At 50.9% G+C, this 22026-nt stretch overlaps 1 protein-coding gene across 1 annotated transcript in view; it reads left to right on the plus strand.

The window, feature by feature from the left end:
* Shroom3 (shroom family member 3) overlaps positions 1–22026 on the plus strand; it is a 66580-nt gene that overhangs the window by 31804 nt on the left and 12750 nt on the right. Inside the window, 6 exon segments of the mRNA XM_032917159.1 lie at positions 3634–3765; positions 8037–10783; positions 10786–10856; positions 10858–11244; positions 17343–17413; positions 20252–21091. Coding sequence (XP_032773050.1) covers positions 3707–3765; positions 8037–10783; positions 10786–10856; positions 10858–11244; positions 17343–17413; positions 20252–21091 — 4175 coding nt within the window. The 5' untranslated portion in view covers positions 3634–3706.

Here is a 22026-nt window from a genome sequence, read left to right on the forward strand (position 1 = left end):
CGAGGTCCAGTCACAACAGAAGCCCTCCTGTGCTTAATTTCAAAGCTAAAGTTGTCACTGTCTTAGGGTTTCACTGCTGTGAAGAGACACGTGACCAAGGTAACTTTTACAGAAGGAAACATTTGATTGGGGCTGGCTTACAGTTTCAGAGGTTCAGTCTATTATCATCATGGTGGGCAATGTGGCAGACACAGTGCTGGAAGAGCTGAGAGTCCTATATCTCGATCCAAAGGCGGCGGCAGGAGATTGTCTTCGATGGGCAGCCAGGAGGAAGGTCTCTAATGCACTGGGTATAGCTTGAGCACTAGCCGTCCTCAAAGCCCTCCTCCACAATGACACACTTCCTCCAACAAGGCCACACCTCCTAATAGTGCCGCTTCCCAAGGGCCAGGCATCTTCAAACCACCATAATCACCTTTTTCCAATGGATAACAGTCCGCCAGGGTCATCTGAAGTTCCACTCTACCCCTGAGTCTCACCTTTCAGACCCCATTCAAGTAAACATCCGATGCTTGTGCTGGGAACACAGTCAAAGCATCACGTGTGGTCTGAGTCCTACACCATCCGCTCTTCTCTCTGTGGCTGTGCCCACACTCTTGTTTTGAACACTCCAAAGTTATTCTCACCTCAAGCGCATGGCAGTCTTTGTTCCTTCTTTCCTAAACAACACATGCGCGCGCGCGCGCACACACACACACACACACACACACACACACACACACACATCACCTCAGTGGTCACTGAGAATGAAAATTCTTTTGTCTCAGTAACTTTAAAGATCTTTGGTTCCTTCAAGCACGTTTCCGCCGTCTCAGCCCCAAGACCTCAACATCTGGTGTCCTGGCTGGCAAAATATCCAGTTTATTCGCTGTGCTATTGGCGATGCTGTCCTGAAACTTGGAGCCTGTCTCTCCCTGCCTGAGGCACTCGAGCTCAGCCATCTTTGTGGCTTAGTGTTAAGACATTCATGATGAGTTTCCCGTCTCCCTACTCGTCGCCCCACCAGCTACTTGTGCTGCTCGTGCCACGTCTGAGGCACGTTTTGTGTTCTCCCACATTGGCTATGCCATTCCTTCTGTCCGAATATCCTTCACTTCCGTGTCTCACAGCCTTTGATCTTCGTGAACTCTTACAGAGCTAGACTGGGCGGTCATTTACGGCTCTAACGGGTTCTGGAGAAAGTGAGTCTATCAAGAACAGGCTTCTGACAGACACGCTGATACCCCAGTGCTGGGCATCCAGGGCAGGAGGCTTGGTACCTCTGGCCACATAGCAAGGCTCTATAATAAGTAAACGCATAGGTTTATTTCCGTTCACAGTTGAGAAAACTCTAGTCTGTGGCCTTGCAGTTCTTGAGGCCTGTGGCAGGGCAGTAAGTGACATTGGTCGTGTGTGCACAGCTACTCACCTCATTTCCATGGAGAGTGAAGAAGAGTAATGTCATAGGTACATTCGTGTTCCTCTGATACTCCCAACAAAAGCAACTTCATGGAGAAGCGGAGTCTGGCTTACCATTGCAGAGTTCCCCGTCATGGTGGGGAAGGCATGCACCGAGACCAGCTCTTCTCCTCAGTAGTAAGGACATGAAGGAGCTGCCTGTTGCCTGGCACTTGACAAGGAGCAGGTTTCTCGGGCCAGAAGTAAGGCTGGGTTATATTACCTTAAGGCCCACCCCTTACAACCCACTTCCTCCGTCTAGACCTAAAAGTCCCACAGCCTCTCAAAAAATGTGAGCCCCAGGAGGACATTTGACACTCAAACCATAACCCCAGCCCATCACTATCATGCTGTATATATAACCTATTACAACCAGAAGGAAAGCCAAGGTGAAAATCTTTACTTAGATGTACGTAAAACCCAAAGCTCAAACCCAGTCGCATCCAGTTTAGGAACTAGATTAGAAACCAAGTTTCCTTTATCTGGGCTAACAAGATGAAGGATGAAAAAAACAAAACAAAACAAAACAAGAGACCAAGAACAGAGCAAGTATATCCCAGCTTACCGAGTACCTCCCTGACCCTTCCGAGGTCCCCCTTGAGCCTTTAGACTCCGCCCTTCCCCAACATCGAGACAGCTCTTGTGGAGGGGGCCTTTGGAGAGCTGTAGGCTGGCAGTACAGCACCTCATACTTGGCACCCTTGTGTCTAGTCTTGGACGTCAAGTTCCCCAGAAGCCAGGCTGCGGCCTCGAGCCAGCTGCTCGAGGGTAGCTTGGTTTTCTGCTACACCATCTGAAATTCCTAGTTCGTCACTAAGGACTTTATTACTCTGTAGATGGCAGGCCAGCAATTCTACCCTGTGGCCTCCGTTTACCCTTCCCTTTTCAGGCCACAGTCAGTGCTATAGCAGCTCCCTGGTTCACCACCTCGGCAGGACCCTGTGTGCCTTGACCACGGTTAATTCTGAGACCCATCTCTGTGTAATTACTTTTCATGTTAAAAAGTTGCTATATGTGTTTGTGTGGGTGTGCGAACACCCCACGGGAGGGGGCACCTATGGACTCAGTCAAAGGTTGGTTCTCTCTTTTCTACCCTCATGTGGGTTCCAGGGATCAAACTCAGATGGTCAGCTTTGCGTGGAAGTGTCTTTGCCAGCTGAGCCACCCGGCTGGCCCTGCCCCGTCTTTATAATTACTCTAATCCTTCAGAAATACTTCTTAGAGCTGGAGGAGTGGTTGCCCTCAATACTTCCTCCTGTCCGCTCCCACTTCCTCCGTCTCCCCCCCTCAGCTTCTTCCTCCCCCGCTTGGCCCTTCCTTTTAGGTAGTTCTGTCTAACAGGCTCGTTCCCCAGCTCGGTTCCATCGACTCATCAACAGCAAGTGTGAGGGCTTGGGATACGTTCCATCCATCCACTTCATCTCATCAAGGGACTTCCTGACTCCCGAAGTGTTTCTAAACTACAGAAATATTTCCCCGAAATCTCACAGTTGTCAGCACGAGATGCCTGGATGGTCATCTCACTCTCATGCCAAAATCACTGCACAGCGGCTGACTCGTGACCCTGGCTTCCCGTAGTCGCCGACTCCTTATAGAGCCCATTCATGTTCAGTCTGAAGGACACCCACGTTTTCTCCCTGGCTCCATCGGGTCTTTGTGTTTTAAGGGCAGGATGCTTAAAGGTTGAAGTCACCGGCTTGCAAAATGAGAGAGTCCGCTGGAGAACACTTTGTTCTCTAGACTGTGGCGTAGAACATTCGCTGTCAATGCAGGGCAGCCTCCGACTTCCATGCCATTCTTCCGAGACAGTGAAACAGCAGCACCGTCCACCCAGGCACCGACAGAGGAATAGAAAAGCCCCAGGAAGCTACACAAAGTCCCTTGGGAAGTAGGACGGAATTTTAGCATTCCTGTCTTTCTATAAAGCTAGAGGTTCAGGAAGATGCAGGCATCCATGTCCTTATATTCAGAAGGTGTGAAATGCCAGCGTGCAGGAAGCCTAAATAAAGCTGTCCTGACTTTGCGACATTCCTGTGTGATGCCGACATAGGAAGGAAAGCGGAAGGAACACCGTGCTCGGAGAAGTGAGCCACGCTTGCGTTTGTGATCTCCTGGGACCCAGGCCACCTCACTTGGTGAGGGGACTCAGCTGAGAAGCTGCTGGTGCTGAAGGGCCCCTCTCCTGTGTCTCCACAGGTGCAGTGAACCTGCCGCTCGCCCACACTCGTGGCATACCACCAAATTTGGAGAGACCCAGGCTGACGTCAGCATGATGCGGATATCTCAGGGCACAGTGGGCCCTCCTTGGCACCAGAGCTGCCATTCCAGGTGAGTGGCCGTGGCTGGCACCCAAAGGTTCCTCCCTCGCCTTCAAAGGTCATGCTCACCCCCACAAATGTCTTTTTTTTTCATCCTCTTCGAATGCTAACCACGTGGGTGATTCATCCTTATGCCACATCCCGAACTAGATTGGTTTGAAATAGTCTGATCGTGGCTGGTCATTTGGTGTATTTATGGAACCCACTCACAGTCAGCTGTTTCTCAGTACCTATTATAATCCCACATTCGAAAAGCTGAAGATTGCTCTTCCCGGAGCTTCAATGTCCTGTCTGCACTGGTCAGAAATCATACATGTTTACTGCCGAATTGATGCTATTTCTACATTTAAATGTCCCACCTGATTTTATTTTCCTCCTCCCATCAACTCGATTTGTCTAGCATGGCCCTGCCGCAGAAACGACTAAGGTGGAGGATTTCTCAGTGACGTGTGATATCATTGCTCTCCTGTGGTCCCTTCGTTCCCCTCTTCTGCATGCAGCACCACTTGAAAGAGCACACAAGTTTACCCCATTTTGCAGAACAGGAGGTAGAAGGGTGCAAAAATTGGTCCAGGTGTGGACAGCTGATCAGTTTGTGTGTCAGGACAGAGCTCAGCCAGGTGCCACAGTTTGTCCACATAGCTGCTAGGTTACACTTCCGCTTCCTAGTCACCCTGGTGCTAGTTAAGGTTGTTCAAGACTGAACAGAGCCACCACAGGTGTGGCAGGCAAGGGATCTATTCTAGAAAGCTGAGAGGGACTGGGGAGAGGGATCCAAACCCAGATCTTTAGATATACTGAAGAAAAGGATGAGTCGGGATTCCCCACACCGGCTGCATGCACAAGCTAGCGTCCATTTGACCCTGAGGACTCAGGTGTGCGTCCATTTGACCCTGAGGACTTAGGCTCCACACCGTGTTATCACTTGAGTCACGCAGAGACAGGGCGAGGGTAGGGAGGAAGGTTGTCCCAAACATACATAGAAATGAGATGCAGGCAGTGGCGTCTCAGTGTATGCCAGTATTAAGGAGAGCCACCAGGAGGCTTCTGGGAGGATTATCTAACAGATGGCAGCTGTACTTTGGGGAAAGATAGGACTTAATGAGAGCCCTTAAGGATCATGATTTGCTCAAAGGCAAATCATAGGCCTCTCAGTGGTAGACACAGGATAAAACTCTCCCAGCATATTAGAGAAAGCATCAGGCCACAGGGAGAAGTGGTTCCTAGCTTCTTTCCTTCCTCTAAACCCTCCTTCCCCCTGCTGAGGCTCTTTCAGTCTTTAAGGGGACCAATTCGCCATCTGAGCCCTCTGTTCTGGGTCCCCTCACAGCAGGCCCCCCAACCCCAACCCCTCGCTCTACAGGGCTGTAAGTGTTGGAGCTTTGCAACGAACGCACTGTGGGTACCTAACAGACTGGGAGGCGGGGCCGGGGTGGGAATAGCAGAGTGCTGGGGTTTTAGGTTCCGCCTCGCTCAGTCTCATTCCTCACCTGCTCATGAGCCTGAGCTCTCTGATCTAGGCTCCCTTTTCTCGAAGATGAAGTTAATGCTATCTAGGTTGCCTGGTCATTGTGAGCATTACCTCAAGGAACGCATGGACACTGTACAAACACTGTATACACGACAACTCTAACAGTCAGGCTGAAGATTTAGGGGTTTAATGAAACCTTGCCCTAAAGCAGAACACACAGACACACAAAGACACACATACACACACACACACACGTGGAGGTGTGTCTTAATAGAGTGCCCTTGGATGGTGGGACCCTTTAGAACCTCCCAGCCCCTTTCTTAGGAAGCCCTAAATCTGAATCCATAATGTGACCTGACCCTACATCAGAAACCAGACCACTCTAGTCAGTGTGTGGGACACTTGCTTGCAGTGACCCTGGTCCGCTCCACAGGCCTCAGGAGTGGGGGTGCTGGCATCAAATACAGTATTCCAAGGGCCACACTGCTCCTCTCTCCTAATTCCTAGCCTCTCCCGTAAGTGGGCTAGAGAGTGAACTGTGCTTGTATGGTGACTGCCCCCTGCCCCTTTGATGTTGATGTGGTGATTAAGACAAAAGCACTGTGTGACTCTAGGAGAAAGGCTCATGTCACCTTTGACGTGATTTGAGCTTCAAGTATACTTGTCTTCTCCTGTCTTAGCTCGGGCACACCTCTCTGTAGCTCTGTCACAGGGTATCCCCTCCCTCCAGTCTCCTCAACTGCAGCTAGGAGAGGTCCCTAGCCTTCTCAGTGGCAGCTGCAGCTAGGGGAGGTCCCTAGCCTCCCGGTGACATCCAGTGATCTGGTCTGCCAGCTCAGTTGGCCGGCTTCCTTCTGATGGCTTGAACGTAGTTTCCTAAACCCAATTTCATGTCTAAACTTAAGGATCTCTTTCTCACGAAAAGAGGAACGTGAGGGGATCCGGAAGTGCAGGAAGGACAAGACAGAGAAGGAGAGGCCAGTCAGGTTTTAACTTGTCTTGTCAGCAAGGCTGGATTTGGAACTGCCCTGGAACTTGATGTTAGCTCCTCTCTGCCAGGCCCCTGGCACTGTCTGTCTGTCATCTTACAAAGGTACCGCTCAGTGGTCCTAAAGCACTAGTAGATTACTGAAGAGTCACAAAGCGTCTCTCAAAAGAGGCTGAAGCAGCGCTATCAAAACATTGTCCCTTGAGTCTCTTCCTATATTCTATGGAGACATTCTAGCATAAAACATTAGACACCCGGCCACTACGGCATTACATTGGCATTACATTTACTTATATGATATCTAGACATATGCCACGTGATTTTAAATGTGCTTGAATGTCTACTCACCTAAAAGTGAAGGACCTAGGTAAGAACCCCAGATTTACCTTTCCCTGGAGGACGGTGAGTCACAGTGTCTAACATGAGGAGATTGCTCATTGATTTTTATTTATTCCGATATGGCATCTCCATTGATATTTGAGTTCTTTTTTTCTCTCCTTTTTCCTTTTTGGTGGTACCTTGCATATGCTAGGCAAGGGCTTTACCACTGAGCTATACCCCTGGCCCAAACATGTCTCATAATATATTTTTATTTGATATACATACTTGTTTTGTCCACGTGCTTGTCTTTGTACCTCATACATGCCTAATGGCTGCCAAGGCCAGAAGGAGGAGCCGGATCTCTTGGGATCTGAGGTACGGACAGTTGTGAGCCACCATGTGCGTGCTGAGAATTGAACCCCAGTCCTTTGGAAGAACAGCTGGTACTGCTAACTGCTGAGCCATCTCTCCAACCCCTTATAGTAAATCCTTAGAGCAGTTTTAAGCTCAAAGCAAAAGTGAAGCCAAAATTGAAGATGTCCCAAACTCCTCAGTCTCTCTCTCTCTCTCTCTCTCTCTCTCTCTCTCTCTCTCTCTCTCTCACACACACACACACACACACACACACACACACACACACACACACACACACACACACACAGATTCTTCTACTACTAACAAAAAGAGGTTTGTTTTTTAAGGCTGGTTTCTGGGGTATGAAGGGCCAATACTGAGACTTTCCCTCTCCAGAAGAGCTTAGAAATACAAAGGTCTCGCCCGCTCTCCTGAAGGAGAGGATGGTCATGGAGTTCAGCCTTGAGGACCTCCTGAGGCTAAGACTTCCCTTCCGGCCTCCCCGTCCCTTGCCCCAGCCTTCTCCCTTGCCCACTCTCTCACCAACCTCCTCTGGCTCTAACTTCTCCTCCCCGTGGATCTCTCTCCATTCAGCTCTGTGTTTAGCTTCTCCCCACAAACAAATTGTCCCTACCATCGTTGAGACTCCAGGAAGGTTGCCAGCATCTAGCTTTCGACTCCTTAAAAAGGAAAGATGTTCACTAAAACCTCCGCGTGTGCTCCCCAAGTCCCCCAGCCTCTCACTTGCCTATTCGCTTACTGGGCTTTTCTCGGTTTCCCCCAAAATCTCTCCTCTGTCACTGTCCCTTCTTCGCCACCCCCACCTCCACCCCTTCCATTTCTTGGCACTCACAAAATGTCAATTACAGCACAGCAAGTCACATCAGCATTCTGCCTGTGCCCAAGGCCACCCTTTTCTAGTTAGCCTGGGTGATTAATTAGAGGTGCCTAAGGCCACAGCATCAGGCAGTTACTCCTAGTGGTGACACAGGGAAGCGGAACAAGCCCCGAATAAGGCCCTTTTTACCCACCCTTCCGAAAAACGGAACCTCTTGCGTAAGCGTGGATTTATAAGCCAAGTCCTGTGTCTGTGATCCCACAGAATAACCCCTCAGCAGACTGACTGCTTTGTCTCCTGTTCTCCCAGCTCTTCTACGAGTGACCTCTCCAACTACGACCATGCTTATCTGAGGCGGAGCCCTGACCGGTGCAGCTCCCAGGGGAGCATGGAAAGCCTCGGGCCCCGTGGCGGGTCCCCACCGTGCCATCTTCTTTCCCCTGCCAAGTCCACGAGCAGCATCGACCAGCTAGGCCACCTTCATAACAAAAGAGACTCGGCCTACAGCTCCTTCTCCACCAGTTCTAGCATCTTCGAGTACCCGCCCCCGGGTGGCTCTGCCCGAGAACGTTCAGGCTCCCTGGACATGATTCCTGCCCGGGGCGGCCTCCTAGAAGGGATGAGGCAGGCAGACATTCGCTATGTCAAGACAGTCTACGATACCCGGAGGGGAGTATCTTCAGAGTATGAGGTGAACCCTTCAGCCTTGCTTCTTCAAGGTAGGGATGCCCACACCTCAGCCGACAGTCAGGGCTGTGCTAAATGGCACAGCATTCCTCGGGGCAAGGGAACACCTCCCCTGCCTTGGAGCCAGCAGTGTTCTGGTTCCCCGGAGACTGCGGACAACCCACCCCATAAGGCTGGCGCGCCCATGCCCCCAACTCGCAGTGACAGTTATGTGGCCCTCCGGCATCGTGAGCGTCCCAGCTCCTGGTCCAGCCTTGATCAGAAAAGGTTCTGCCGTCCTCAGACGAACTCTTTGGGCTCCCAGAAAACCCCATTCGTCGAGGAACAGCTACATACCGTCCCAGAGAGGAGCCCGGAGAACAGCCCCCCAGTGAAACCTAAGCATAATTATACCCAGAAGACGCAGCCTGGCCAACCTCTACTGCCCACGGGCATCTATCCGGTACCTTCTCCAGAGCCTCACTTTGCCCAGGTGCCCCAGCCCTCTGTGAGTGGTAATGGTACAGTCTACCCTGCACTGGTCAAAGAGAGTGGATACACAGCTGCTCAGGGAACTTGTAGCAAGATGGCTGCCTTAGACGAGAACGGGAATCAAAAAGAAGTGAGCAGGCCTGGGTTTGCCTTCTGTCAGCCCCCAGAACACGACTCAGTGACTCCGGTGGAGAAAAAGCCAGAACCCACGGCCAAATACATCCCCTACAAAGTCCATTTTTCTTCAGTGCCTGAAAATGAAGACTCCTCCCTCAAGAGACACGTCACACCTCCCCACGGCAATAGCCCATACCCCAGCGAGAGAAAGAACGTTCACGGTGATGGCAGCAGACCGTGTTCTAATCACCACAGTCTCCCGTCCGCTCAAGCCCAGGCCCCGCACGCGGGTGATGATGACAGGAGGCCTTCCAGGCTCTTCCAGCCCTGGGAGGGTGACTTTCAGGAAGATCACAATGCCAACCTCAGGCAGAAAGTGGAGAGGGAAGGCCAAGGCCAGGGCCTGCCAGGCAACTCTGGTGGGACCAAATCGGCCTTTTCACCTCTCCAGAATATTCCAGAGAATCTAAGAAGACAAAGCAGCGTGGACCTAGGAGAAGGCCTGGAGGTTTACCCCGGTGGCAGATCCACCTGTGCCACCACCACCACCACCAAGGTGGAGGACCCTGGAAGGAAAGCAGGGCCCGACAACAGGGGCTACCTGGACAGGTCTGTTTCCTATCCAAGGCCCGAGGGGAAAATGAACGCTGCAGAATCTTTCCACAGTGCAGACTCCAGGTATGAAGAGCCCCTGGCCGCACCGCCGCAGCAGACATCCGGTATGAGCCAGAGGAGGCTCAGTGCCTGCAGTACCCCTGCCCTGCAGTACAAGAAACCCCACTGCTCCGTGCTGGAGAAGGTTTCTAAGATAGAGGAGCGAGAGCAAGGGCGCCACAGACCCACGAGTGTGGGCAGCTCCGCTTACGCCCTCAGCTACAGGCCTGGTAGGACTGGCCCCACTCCTAGTACTTCCAGCAGTGACCTTGATGATCCAAAAGCCAGCAGCTCCCATCTCTCTGAGTCCGCCACCGAGCACCTGCGAAATGGGGAGCAGAACCCCCCAAACGGGGAGTCCAAACTGGAAGAGGCCTCCAGGCAGCAGTGCAACCAGCTGCTGAGGAGGGCCGCTGCAGATGGCCGTGGACCTCCTGCCCGAGGCAGCGAGCCCTCAAGGCCCGAGGCCCGCCTGCTCCGCAGCCAGAGCACCTTTCAGCTCTTCAGTGAGGCGGAGAGAGAAGCCTCGTGGTCGGAGGATAGGCCCAGCACCCCAGAGTCACCCCTCCTAGACGCACCCTTCAGCCGCGCCTACAGGAACAGCATCAAGGATGCCCAGTCCCGCGTCCTGGGGGCCACATCATTTCGTCGCCGGGACCTGGAACCGGGCACCCCTGCTACTTTGAGGCCCTGGCGCCCGCGACCTGCCTCTGCCCACGTGGGCATGCGGAGCCCCGAGGCCTCGGCACCCTTGTCCTCCCCGCATACCCCTCGGGAGCGACACAGCGTGACCCCGGCCACAGGGACCCCGCCTGCACCCCAGGCTGCCCGCAGAGGGGCACGCCGGCGCCTCACGGCCGAGCAGAAGAAGCGTTCCTACTCGGAGCCTGAGAAGATGAACGAGGTCGGGGTCTCAGAGGAGGCAGAGCCTGTGCACTACGTCCCACAGAGGCCAGCGCAGCTGCGCTTCTCGGAGAGCACCGTGGCCGACCGGCGACGCCTCTTCGAGCGCGACGGCAAGGCCTGCTCCACGCTCAGCCTGTCCGGCCCTGAGCTGAAGCAGTTCCAGCAGAGCGCCCTGGCCGACTACATCCAGCGCAAGACCGGCAAGCGGCCCACTGGAGCTGCCTGCACGCCGGAACCCGGGCTGCGCGAGCGCGCACAGAGCGTCTACTTTCAGGCGGTCCCCGCGGCGCCCGAAGGCCCGGGCCTGGCCTCGGCCTGCAGCCTGAGTTCGCTACGGGAGCCCGAGGTGCTGCCCCGCAAGGAGCACCCCCATCAGTCCGCCGCAGATGATCCACAGACGCCCCGAGATCGCAGCAGCTCCTTTGCCAGCGGACGCCTAGTCGGGGAGCGACGACGCTGGGACCCTCAGGCCCCCAGGCAGCTGCTCAGTGGAGCTAACTGCGGACCCAGGGGCGTCCAGAGGATGGACAGGATCCCCAGAGGGCCGCCTTCCTGGGACATGGTGGTCGGGAAGTCAGGGAAGTCCAAGTCAGCCGAGGATCTGCTGGAGCGCTCGGATACTCTGACCGTTCCTGTGCATGTGAGGTCCAGGTCGTCTCCCACCTCGGACAAGAAAGGTCAGGTAGGTACAGCCAAGCCAGCTGGCCAAGGTCTGGCTCCTTCCGACTCTTGACAACTTTAGCTGGGCTCTCCTAACCTCTCTCTGTTGTTCGGTTTTTCTTTTCTTTTAAATCTTGGAAAGTAATACTGGTTTGTTTCTGCGATTTTTTTTTTCCTCTTAACCTTACCTGGTTTCCATTCAAAGATACATCAATAATCTATATAGTTGTCTTGGCTTTTCAGGTATGTAGTTTTATGGTTGGTTGCCGTTCTGGCAGTTGAACACGGGGTTCTATGCGTGCCAAGCAAGTGCTGTAACCACGGAACTATACCCACCCAGCCTCTTTTCCTTTGAGATAGGGTCTCGCTAAGCTGTCTAGGCTGGCCTTGAGCTTTTCAGTCCGTCTTCTCAGAATTACAACTAGTTGAAATAAAAACCCTTGCCACCAGGCCCGGTTTTGATACTTTATGTAGGGGTGTGTGTGTGTGTGTGTGTGTGTGTGAGAGAGAGAGAGAGAGAGAGAGAGAGAGAGAGAGAGAGAGAGAGACAGACAGACAGACAGACAGACAGACAGACACAGAGACAGACTGACTGACTTTGGGAAACATCCCATCTCCCAGCGTGTTGAAAGGTGTGCATACACATACCCAGTCATACACATCCTCCTGAGAGAACATGCTGTATTCTCCTAGGCAGTTTCTTTTCAGAACTGTCTAGGAATATTCTCTCCGAAGTGCAACTCCCACAGAGGTGATTCAAAGCCTACAGCACTGTTTTCTTCCCTGTGGATCCCTTAAACTCTGTAGGTACAAACAAGATTTTTCAACGACTTTGTACAGAAGTGGTTTACTACATAGAACTCCCAAGAAATTTCTTCTTCTGTCCCAATATTGTAAAGATAATATTAAAAAGGGAGGGGAATTTACACACTTTTTTTTTTTTTTTAATTCTTTTTTTCGGAGCTGGGGACCGAACCCAGGGCCTTGCGCTTCCTAGGCAAGCACTCTACCACTGAGCCAAATCCCCAACCCCGGATTTACACACTTTTAACCCCAGCACTCAGGAAGCGGGTACACCTCTGTGAGTTCGAGCATAGCCAGGGCTATGTAGAGAGACCCTGTCTCAAAAGAAAAAGGAAAGATAGAGGAGCACAGGCAAAAAACAGGCCTCCTGTTAAATGTCATTATTCTGTCCTGGGGAATTGGATGGATGACTAAATGCTTCGCTTCCCCCCAAAATATTTCACAAACTGGTCACTTGGGAAATAGACTTCGAGCAGACGTTTTATTTTATCTTGAAGTAGTGAGATTCCTTCAAATCCCAATTAAGTGCTTTGTATTATTTGAGAAACTCTTTTTAGAAGGGTAACTGGACATGGAATGGTATTTAGGCACTCTTTTATTAAGGGGACACCACACTTAATTGATATTTCACTGGGGACTCTGCAGCCAAGGAGGGAGTAGTCAGGAAATACTCAGCTTCACGCCAACACTGGGAGACATTCTTGAGCTGCCTCTTGTACCCAGCAGCTCGTCCCTGCCTGACTAGAGAGATGCCTGTGGCCTAACTTCATGCAAATCTTCATCTCTTACCTTATTTGTGCTTAAAACAAACCTCGGGGCCTCAGGGTGTAGTAGCTTAGTAGCAAAAACAGTGTGGACCAGGTGGGAGGGGGCACCACAGAATTATCCCTACTGTGTAAGTACTTGCATTGTAAACTCAAACTTAATTATTAGAACTATAAATTTACATTTTTATTTCTTGGAATTGTAACCTTAAAGAATTCGCCTGTTACCTAAGGTTTCTGTAAAGGTTTAGTTAATTAAGAAGTTTTCTCCTAGCTTCAGTGAGCTCTATCTAGCAAGGTAAGCAGTCCTGTACAGACTGAGTGAAAACCCACGTTCTCAGGAGTTTATTTCTGGCACTGTGGGGAGTGAACTGCTCCATGGGCGTCCTTCTCAAAAAGTCTCCAGTCAGGTACTTTCCCTAAGACAAGTCATCTGGAGAGTCATGCATAATGGTTGGTACTTTGGAGACCGGAAGTAATAACTGCACAAGGGTCACGATGTTGAACTAGGAATAGCCTGAGAGCTACTCCAACCTTGACAAGACGGGGCCTCTCCCTGGCTACCTTTGTATTCAGTCTGAAAAGTGCAGCATCCGTCACAGCCCCACCCCACCCCACCTACACCACCACTACCCCCTGTGCCCCCCCTCCCCCACTTGTATCTTCGTCTGAAGAGTACAGTTGCAGAACAAAGGACTGTTAGGGAGGGATGGAGCCCTAGCGCTCATTAGCCCCTCGCTGTCCTTCAGCAAGACCTTGACAGATTTAAGCATCTTCAAGCGCTGGGCCCCTGCAAAGCTTCAGAAAGTGCCCAAATGTCTCTGCTGCTTCATTACAGAGGTTAAATGTCTCCGGTCTGGAAAGGCGGCTTGGTGGTTAAGACACAAGGTGCTCTCGCAGAGGATGGAGCTTCAGGTCCCAGCACCCACATGGCCGCTCACGGCCATCGTAAGCCCAGCTCCAGAGCATCCTACACCTTCCAGCCTCTGCAGACACCCAGCACTCACATGGCGCACAGACGCACATGCAGATCAAACATTCACACATACAATAAAAATAAGATAACGCTTCAAAATATGGAAGAACCTTTTTTAAAAAAACACTAAGCTCTAGAGAACTTAATTCTGAGGTTCGTCTGGACTGTATTTTCAGGGTCCTTCCCATTCGTGGTGAGGTGGTATTGTCACTTGGTAAGTTGCCCAGGATCAGTGCCTCACACGGAAATGTTGGATGCAGGCCTGATTCTGTGGGCACAGCTGGTAAGCCGTTGGTAGCAGCCGAGAGGAAGCACCCATTCCAGCTTAAGCATAGTTGACAGAACTGATTTTCCGTGAATTGTAAAATCACAATTAGCCCACACTAATCAAGCTCTTACGGTGTGCCAGTCACTAGTTTAGTCTTCGTCTGTGCAGTGAGGTTGATACGGTAACTGTCAGATTACAGAGAGGCGGCTGGTACCTAGCAAGGGTACCAAACCTGCCCAAGGCGGTCAAGCATAATGTTTGAGACCTTCTGCCTTCCTCGAGTCTTAAGTCATTCAACCATGCTGTTTCCCTGAAAGACGGAGGCTGGCGGGGGTGGGAGAAGGTGGTGAGACCTAAATGACTGGTGTCTGAGGATACCAGGTGGTAAATGGATCTCATTTTAGTTCTTATCAGTTATTACTTATATTTAAATGGCTAGTTTTTCTGTGCAGATCCCCATTCACTTCAGTAGGTACTACAAGCCAATACCCCACCGTGGACTGCCATCGGATTTTGTTTGTCACAGAGCTGTTCAAAGGGAGTCCAGGTTGAGATTTTGTAGACCTCAGGTGACAGTGTGACGTATGCTGAGAACCAGTGTTTGGGTCATGGTTTGCTCCTGTGGAGGTGAACTCACAAAGATCCGCTTACCTCTTGATAGTTTTGAAACAACTATCAAAAGTTAGTTAGATTCTGTCTCAGGGTTTTATTGTTGGGAACAGACACAATGACCAAGGCAAGTCTTTTTTTTTTTTTTTTTTTTTTAAGATTTATTTATTTATTATATATAAGTACACTGTAGCCTGTAGCAGTCTTCAGAGACACCAGAAGAGGGGCATCGGATCCCATTACAGATGGTTGTGAGCCACCATGTGGTTGCTGGGATTTGAACTCAGGACCTCTGGAAGAACAGCCAGCGCTCTTAACCGCTGAGCCATCTCTCCAGCCCGACCAGGGCAAGTCTTAAAAGGACAACATTTATTTGGGGCTGGCTTACAGGCAGCTCAGAGGTTCAGTCCATTATCATCAAGGTGGAAGCACAACAGCATCCAGGCCGGGATGGTGCAGGAGGAGCTGAGAGTTCTACATCTTCATCTGAAGGCAGCTAGGGTAGGGTCCTAAGGCCCACACCAACAGTAGCACACCCACTCCAACAAGGCCACATCTTCTAATAGCACCACTCTTTGGGCTAGGCATATTTAAGTTACCACAGATGTTTACCAAATTAGTTTATGTCTATGCCCGGTGTTTCTCCTACAACTGCTGCTCTTTTCTGTGTTACCCTGATAGTCAAGTACTCTTTGACAGTGGAGACACACAAGAAGAATATCATCCTTTCTACTAGGTTGAGAAGACATTTTCCTTCTGTCCAAGATTTTTGAGGATATGTATGGCTCAGTGGTTAAGAACTTGCTCTGGGGATGAGGGTGGTAGTAGAAATACAGATGGGTATCTTAATTAACAGGAAATTTGATAAATCCTCTCAATAGCTGACTATTGGGTTTAACTCCCATGCCCTTTTAAATGCACACCCATATAAATATCATTTCTGGGGCCAAACCACACGAATGCAGACGGTTAGCCTCATCCGTATACCGAAATACAGAGGATGTAATTGAACTCTACTGGGCCAGGAGCTCCTAGGTTGTTCCACTTAACTATTGGCAAAATCTGGCCCACTCGGGTCAACAGAAAACAGGAGCTTCTGGTCCATAGTGAGAACCAGGGGGTCCCGCGTTCAAACCAGGGCATCCGTCAGCTGCATTTAACCCGTGGGAATTCCACAGGAAGATCTTGGGCTTTGAAGAAATCCTGGCTTGAATCCTACTTTCTCTGTTTATTTAACTGCATGTTAAGAAACTGCAGCGTTTCCGGGCCACAGTCGCGTACTTGACCATGCACGTACTCTTGTACTTATGCGTGCATGGGTGCATGCAGTTTCAACAGAAACGTCAACTAGATAATAATAGTCCATTCAAGAAACTTAGCGAAGTGTGTACCTAATAAGGGAGAGGTGAAATTACTAACATCTGGGCATGTGCTGTTTCTGCCTGTGATCACCTCCGACTTTGGGGGGAGCAGCGGTGGAGGGGGGAAGACAGTGCTGAGAATTGAACCTAGGGCCTCATGCATGCCGGGCAAGCATTCTACCACTGAGCTGTGTCTCCATCCAACCTTGGACTTTTCTCTTTACCTGTGTATATGTTTGCAGGGCTTTGAGGACTAAAAGGTTTCTCATGGAGTCTAGAGCTCACTAGTATAACTAATTGGTCAGCTTGCCCCAGGTTGGGGGGCATCCCCTGTCTCTGTCTTCTGAGTGCTAGAGTTTCAGGTGGATCACCGTCCATGATCACCAGCATTTATGTGAGTTCTAGGGACCTGAACTTTAGTCCCCACCAAGCAGTGGGTCTGCTTGTTATCGGCCCAGCCTTCAACATTGGAGTCTTCACTGCTTAGTAGTTTCTCTTCCACACGGAAGGAATCTCATTCCACAAAAAACGTGAATAAGGCCTTGAAAAGCATTTATCCTGTTAGAAAAAGTAAAATGTGAATAAGTGACTAAAAGTAGCTTCAGATTATATATGAATTTTCATTTCCCGCCTGTGTCCTATTACTGTAAACAATGGTGGGCTGATTGCATTATCATCTGTAGCAACACTGTCCTCCTCGTGGTGACCAGGTCACGTGGGACAGAGTTTACACCATCAGTGTTATAGTATTCACCCTTTCAGGATACCAATATCTACCTACCCATAGTGAAAACAGAAACTACCCTGGAAGCCCCCAGAGTTACCGACAGCACACAGAAGAGTCTACTGTAGCCTGATTACAGACTGGGTTCCTACTCAGGACACGTGGAAGGTTGCAGAATTATAACTTCCTGTTGTGTTTCGTTCTCCCCACTGCCTCCCACTGCCATCGGAAAGGTTTGGCCCATTGAAATTGTGTCCTCACCACCATACTTAGTCATCGCAGTGACTGTGAACTCCAGAATAGTACTTACCAGACTTTTCTTACTTGACAAAACACTCTTGTGAGGGGAGATGCTTGCAGACACTGAAGGAAGTTGATCCTGCTCCCACTTCTGACCACGGGCCTGTCTCCTCACCAGTGTGGGGCTTTGTAAGTGTGCTGCCATAGTGCCTGACCATAGTAGGTCTCCAGGACACAGCTGAGCATAGTAGGTCTCCAGGACACAGCTGAGCATAGCAGGTCTCCAGGACACAGCCGTCCATCCTCCTCCTCACCTGCACTGTACTGGTAAATTTAAACACCTATTTAATGTTGCCTTTTTCCTGTATTTCAAGGATGTGCTCCTCAGAGAAGACAGTGGCTTTGGTTTTGTGAAGGATCCATGTTTGGGTGGCCCTGGATCTAGGTATGTACTCATGTGGTAATAGAAAAAAAAAACAAAAAACCAAATGTTGGCAAAGGGGAAAGGTCAGGACCCCACACACAGTGGGACAGTAAATCGGTGGCATAGAAAACAGCATTGAAGGCTGAGTTAGCGTGAGACCCAACAGTTACGCTCCTGAGTGTACATCCCGAAGAGTCTGAGAAAGGCTGGCCTGTGAGCTCATAGCAGTGCCGTTCACTATTGACGGGAGACAGAAACAGTCAAGGATTCATGACTCCATCGGGGAAGGACTGTATAAACAGAGCGTGTGAACACCATGGAGTACTGTCCAACTTTAGAAAGAGAAGAAATCCTACCAAATAAGAACCTTGCAGATATTGTTAGCTTAATGAAATAGGACGAAAAAGGTCACACTGTCTGCATCCACTCACTCGAGGCATTTGGTCAAATTCTCAGAAACAGAAGGTAGAATGGTAATTGTCCGGGGGTGGTGAGGGGAGAAATGGAGTTTTATGGTGAATATGTAGGCTTCACCTTTGCAGTGTGTAAAATGTTCCCGAGGTTTGATTTGCAGCAGAGAACTGTCCTCCTTTGGTTCTGGGGAGTAAAGCCAGAGCCTTTCTGCACACGAGGCGAGGGTGCTAGGACAGACCTACATCCACCCCTTATAAACACCGTGGAGCTGTGCACTCAGACCACATACGCTGCCGTGAAGCAGTGGTGCCTGCCTGCAGCATCCCCAGAACTTGGAGAAGAGGGCCAAGGGCTCCCGAGTTAGAGGCAGTCTGGGTTAGGGAGCAGCACCCTGTCTTTACTGTCCCCCGACTCTATCAGCACCACCACCAGATGCTGGAGATAAAACGTCACGTAAAGGGTTTTATCATCAGTTCAAAGGTTTCCTCAAATGTAAGAAGGTTGGTCCCACATTTTCCTTATTGACAGGGCTGAGGAGGGCGCAGTGTGGCTCCTCTTTCAGAGATCACGCTGGGCAGCTCAGAGTTGCTTGTAACTCCAGCTCTAGGGGATCTCCACCTCAGCCCCTGGCCTCCTCAGGCACCCACACTTATGTGCACATTCTCCCGCTCAGACACACACACACACACACACACACACAATCTAAAATGCGTTACGCTAAAAAGTTAAAATGAAGTAAATCCTTAAACAAAAAGTACATTCTGGAATACTGGGATCAGTACCCCATGATAAAAGGACTTGAACAAGATTGTTTTTGGAAAACAGGAAGTCAGTCACTATGAAGCTCAACCAAATGAACCATTTAGCTTAAATCCTGCTTTCAAAGGGATTTAATGTTAGCGTGGCGAGCTGAGATCAAACATAAACTAAAAGCATCTAAATATATAAGACTGGCTCCTTACCTGGTGCCTCTAGACATACATGGAAGAAGTGATTACGGGCACCGAGTTACTCATGAATCTCAGATCCTGGTCGGCCCCTAGAGGACACTAAGTTTTGCTTGTTTGTTAGGTCGGTTGGTTTTGTTTGTTTTGAGGAAGATTCTCTCCCTGTAGTCTAGGGATTTGCTGGAGACACCCAGCTTGCCTGGAACTTTTACTCCTGCCTCAGCATTCAGAGCCCTGGGATTACAGGTGTGCACACCATACCCAGCTCGGATGCTAAGTTTAAAATCGGTCCCATCCTCCGGTCTGGAGCGTTGCTGGCACCGTTCTCTCATGAGACATGAACTAACTGGGGTACTCTCTGCCAGGTGCCGGGGATGCCAAAAGGCGTGACTAGAAGTAAAAAGCATCCTGAGAGGGTTCGCCCCTGAATCCACCACGAAGTGCAGAATGGCCCATAGGTGTCCCTGGTAGAGAAACTGACTCAGTGAGAGAGTCTGTGATGGGGGTTGGGAGGCTGCATCCGAGATGGAGAAGCTCTGAGAGAGGCCCGCCCTTCACTCCACCATCTGTAGCCAACAGAAATAAGAGCATGCAGGAGGCTGCGTGCGGTCCCCCTCCTAGGCTGTGTCATCCTTGCCTGGCACTTAATGGTCTTGTGGGATGTAGGAAAGGGTCACAGCTCCATCCCAGGCCTGAGATCGGTGAAATAAAAGGCTCCCTTGCTCTCCAGGTTCCCGTCCATGGCCCAGCTGCAGAACTGCGGATTCTAATTCACAGATGGCTGGATTTGCTAGAGATTGTCTTTCTAATCCTCACGTTAACTGTTGCATCACAAGCACAGGCTAGCAGTGCTGTGGACACTTTCTCCTCTCACCTCCCCCGCCACCCTCCACCCCTGCTTCAGTAACAAGGGCATCTATCAGAGTTGGTTGTTGGGTTTCCTTAGTGACTGTAGACACTCGCTAAAGGCACTATCGTGTGATTATCGTCAGTCTCCTGCAGAGGTAACTGAGTCAGCTCCTCAGGAGACAACTCCCTCCTTTTCGTTCACGTGTTCCCTTTTGTCTTAGGAAATGGAAGCACTAAGAACTTAAGAGAACAGGAAATGTTAATACCCAACCTTCAGACTCAGCAGCCACACAAACGCTCCCAGACAGACCCCAGGGAGACTCAGAGGCATCAGTCTTTCTCCCCAAAGCCTGGAGCTGTTCCCCCAAAGTAGTCCAGAAAGGAGCTAAAGAAAGGACTTGTTTTTCTTCATGTCCTACAGCCTGTCCTCAGAAGCCATTTTACATGTGTGCCATAGCAGGAGACAGGCTGTGAGGGAGTTAGTAGAAGGATTGTGACCCTCCCTGCAGGGGCTCTGCCTGCCTGCCACTGAGTTTAACTCGCTTCAGGAAGAGTACTTAGCTCTGGGGTGAGGTCCTCCTCTGTTTCTGCTGCTTCCTGTTTGTCCTTTCTGCAGAGCTCTGACCCTCACATCTGTGCCCCCTTCCAGGTCTTTCAGCTGCTCGGACAGAGGCCAAAAGGAGCAGGCATTGCCCCTGCACCATCCTGCCACTTGCTGGAATGGCTCAGGCTACAAAGCCACTGTGGGCTCCTCTACCGAATCTTCCGGAGCCCCAGATCATCCGAAGCAACTTAGAGCACCTTGCCCTAGGCCACTTTCGGCAGGAATGCACCGCCGCTTCCCAGAGGCCAGAGCCTCCTCTGTGGCCTCCCTCAGCTCCCTTCTGCCATCACCTGTCCCCTCCGGTTACCGCTCACCGCTTGCCATGGATCAGCAGACGGGACATCAGCCTCTCCCCTCCCCTGCCTCTGCAATGACGCAGCCTCCCAGCCCAAGAAGCCATGAGTTCAACGCCCCAGCGCATGGGCTAGAGGAGGGAATGTGGAAGAGGGCGTCCCTGCCTCAGCGACCCCCTCGACCTTGGAAGTGGGCCCACGCAGTCCGAGAGGACGGCCTTGCTGAGGACGCCTCGGCGGTGCCTGAGTTTGCAAACCTGAAGCACTATAAAAACCAGCTGAGTCTTCCGAGTTCGTGCAGCACTTCTGACCCAGACACTCCAGGGAGGATCTCTCTCCGAATCTCCGAGTCAGCCCTACAAGCTTCCCCGCCACCCCGGGGGGACTATGACGATGAGGTGTTCGTGAAGGACTTGCACCCCAAGGTTCCTTCAAGCCCCACATTTGAAGCTCTCCCCCCGCCCCCACCACCACCTTCTCCACTGAGCCAGGAGCCTCTAACGTGTGGCTCAGATGACTTTCCTTTACCTCCTCCCCAAGCCATGTGCGAGGCACCGCTGGATGGGGAAGCATCCGAGGAGCCCGGCAGCGGGTGAGTGAGCAGGCGCAGCCAGGGCAAGCCTCTGCTGAGCGGAAGTGGCCGTCCTTCACTCTCAGGTGTTTGCAGCCAGGGTCCCAGGGCATCCTTCTGCTGCTCACAGGAGAGGCCCAGGACAGAGATTCTTTATACGAGCTCACGAGGCTGCTCCTTCGCTTGCCTTGCGGGGCTAGCGTTCATTGTGTGCAGAGAAGTGATCGTTTCAAGAGCCATGACCCAGTTCCTCTGGTCTGACTGAGTTTTGGATCAATTAAAGAAATAAGAAATAGAATATGATGGGCGGAGGGGGAGTTGGAGAGATGGCTCAGGGGTTAAGAGCACTGGCTGCTCTTCCAGAGATCCTGAGTTAATTCCCAGCAGCCACATGGTGGCTTCATGACCGTTTATAAAATGGATCTGATGCCCTCTTCTGGCATGTAGACGTACATGCAGACAGAGCACTCCTACGTTTAAATAAATTAATTTCAGAAATGCTTCTATTGCTGATAGAACAGACATTGGAGAAAACACTGAAGTCAACACACACACACACACACACACACACACACACACACACACACACACACACAGAGGCTGAGTTGCGATGGTCACCCTCTGCAGACACGCCATGCCACAGAGGTACAGGATGGAGCTAACAGCCTGTGACGTTAAGCCAGGCTGATGCAGAACAGGCATTTCCCAACCCCGTTTCTGAGACTAGTGGGTGCTCATAACAGAATTCTCTTTCGGGATCCAGCAAAATAGCTCAGTTAGTAAGGCAGCTTGCCACCACCCCGATGACAAGAGTTTGATCCCCAGACCCCCTATGGTAGAAGAGGGGACCCACACGCATACGGCCCAGTGCTGCCCCAAATATATATATAAAAATAATGTTCAAACAAACAAGAAAACCTCATAGGATCAGGCATGGTGGTACATGTCTTTAATCC

The sequence above is a fragment of the Rattus rattus genome, chromosome 11 (genome assembly GCF_011064425.1).
Source record: "Rattus rattus isolate New Zealand chromosome 11, Rrattus_CSIRO_v1, whole genome shotgun sequence".
In the NCBI taxonomy this organism is placed as follows: Eukaryota; Metazoa; Chordata; class Mammalia; order Rodentia; family Muridae; genus Rattus; species Rattus rattus.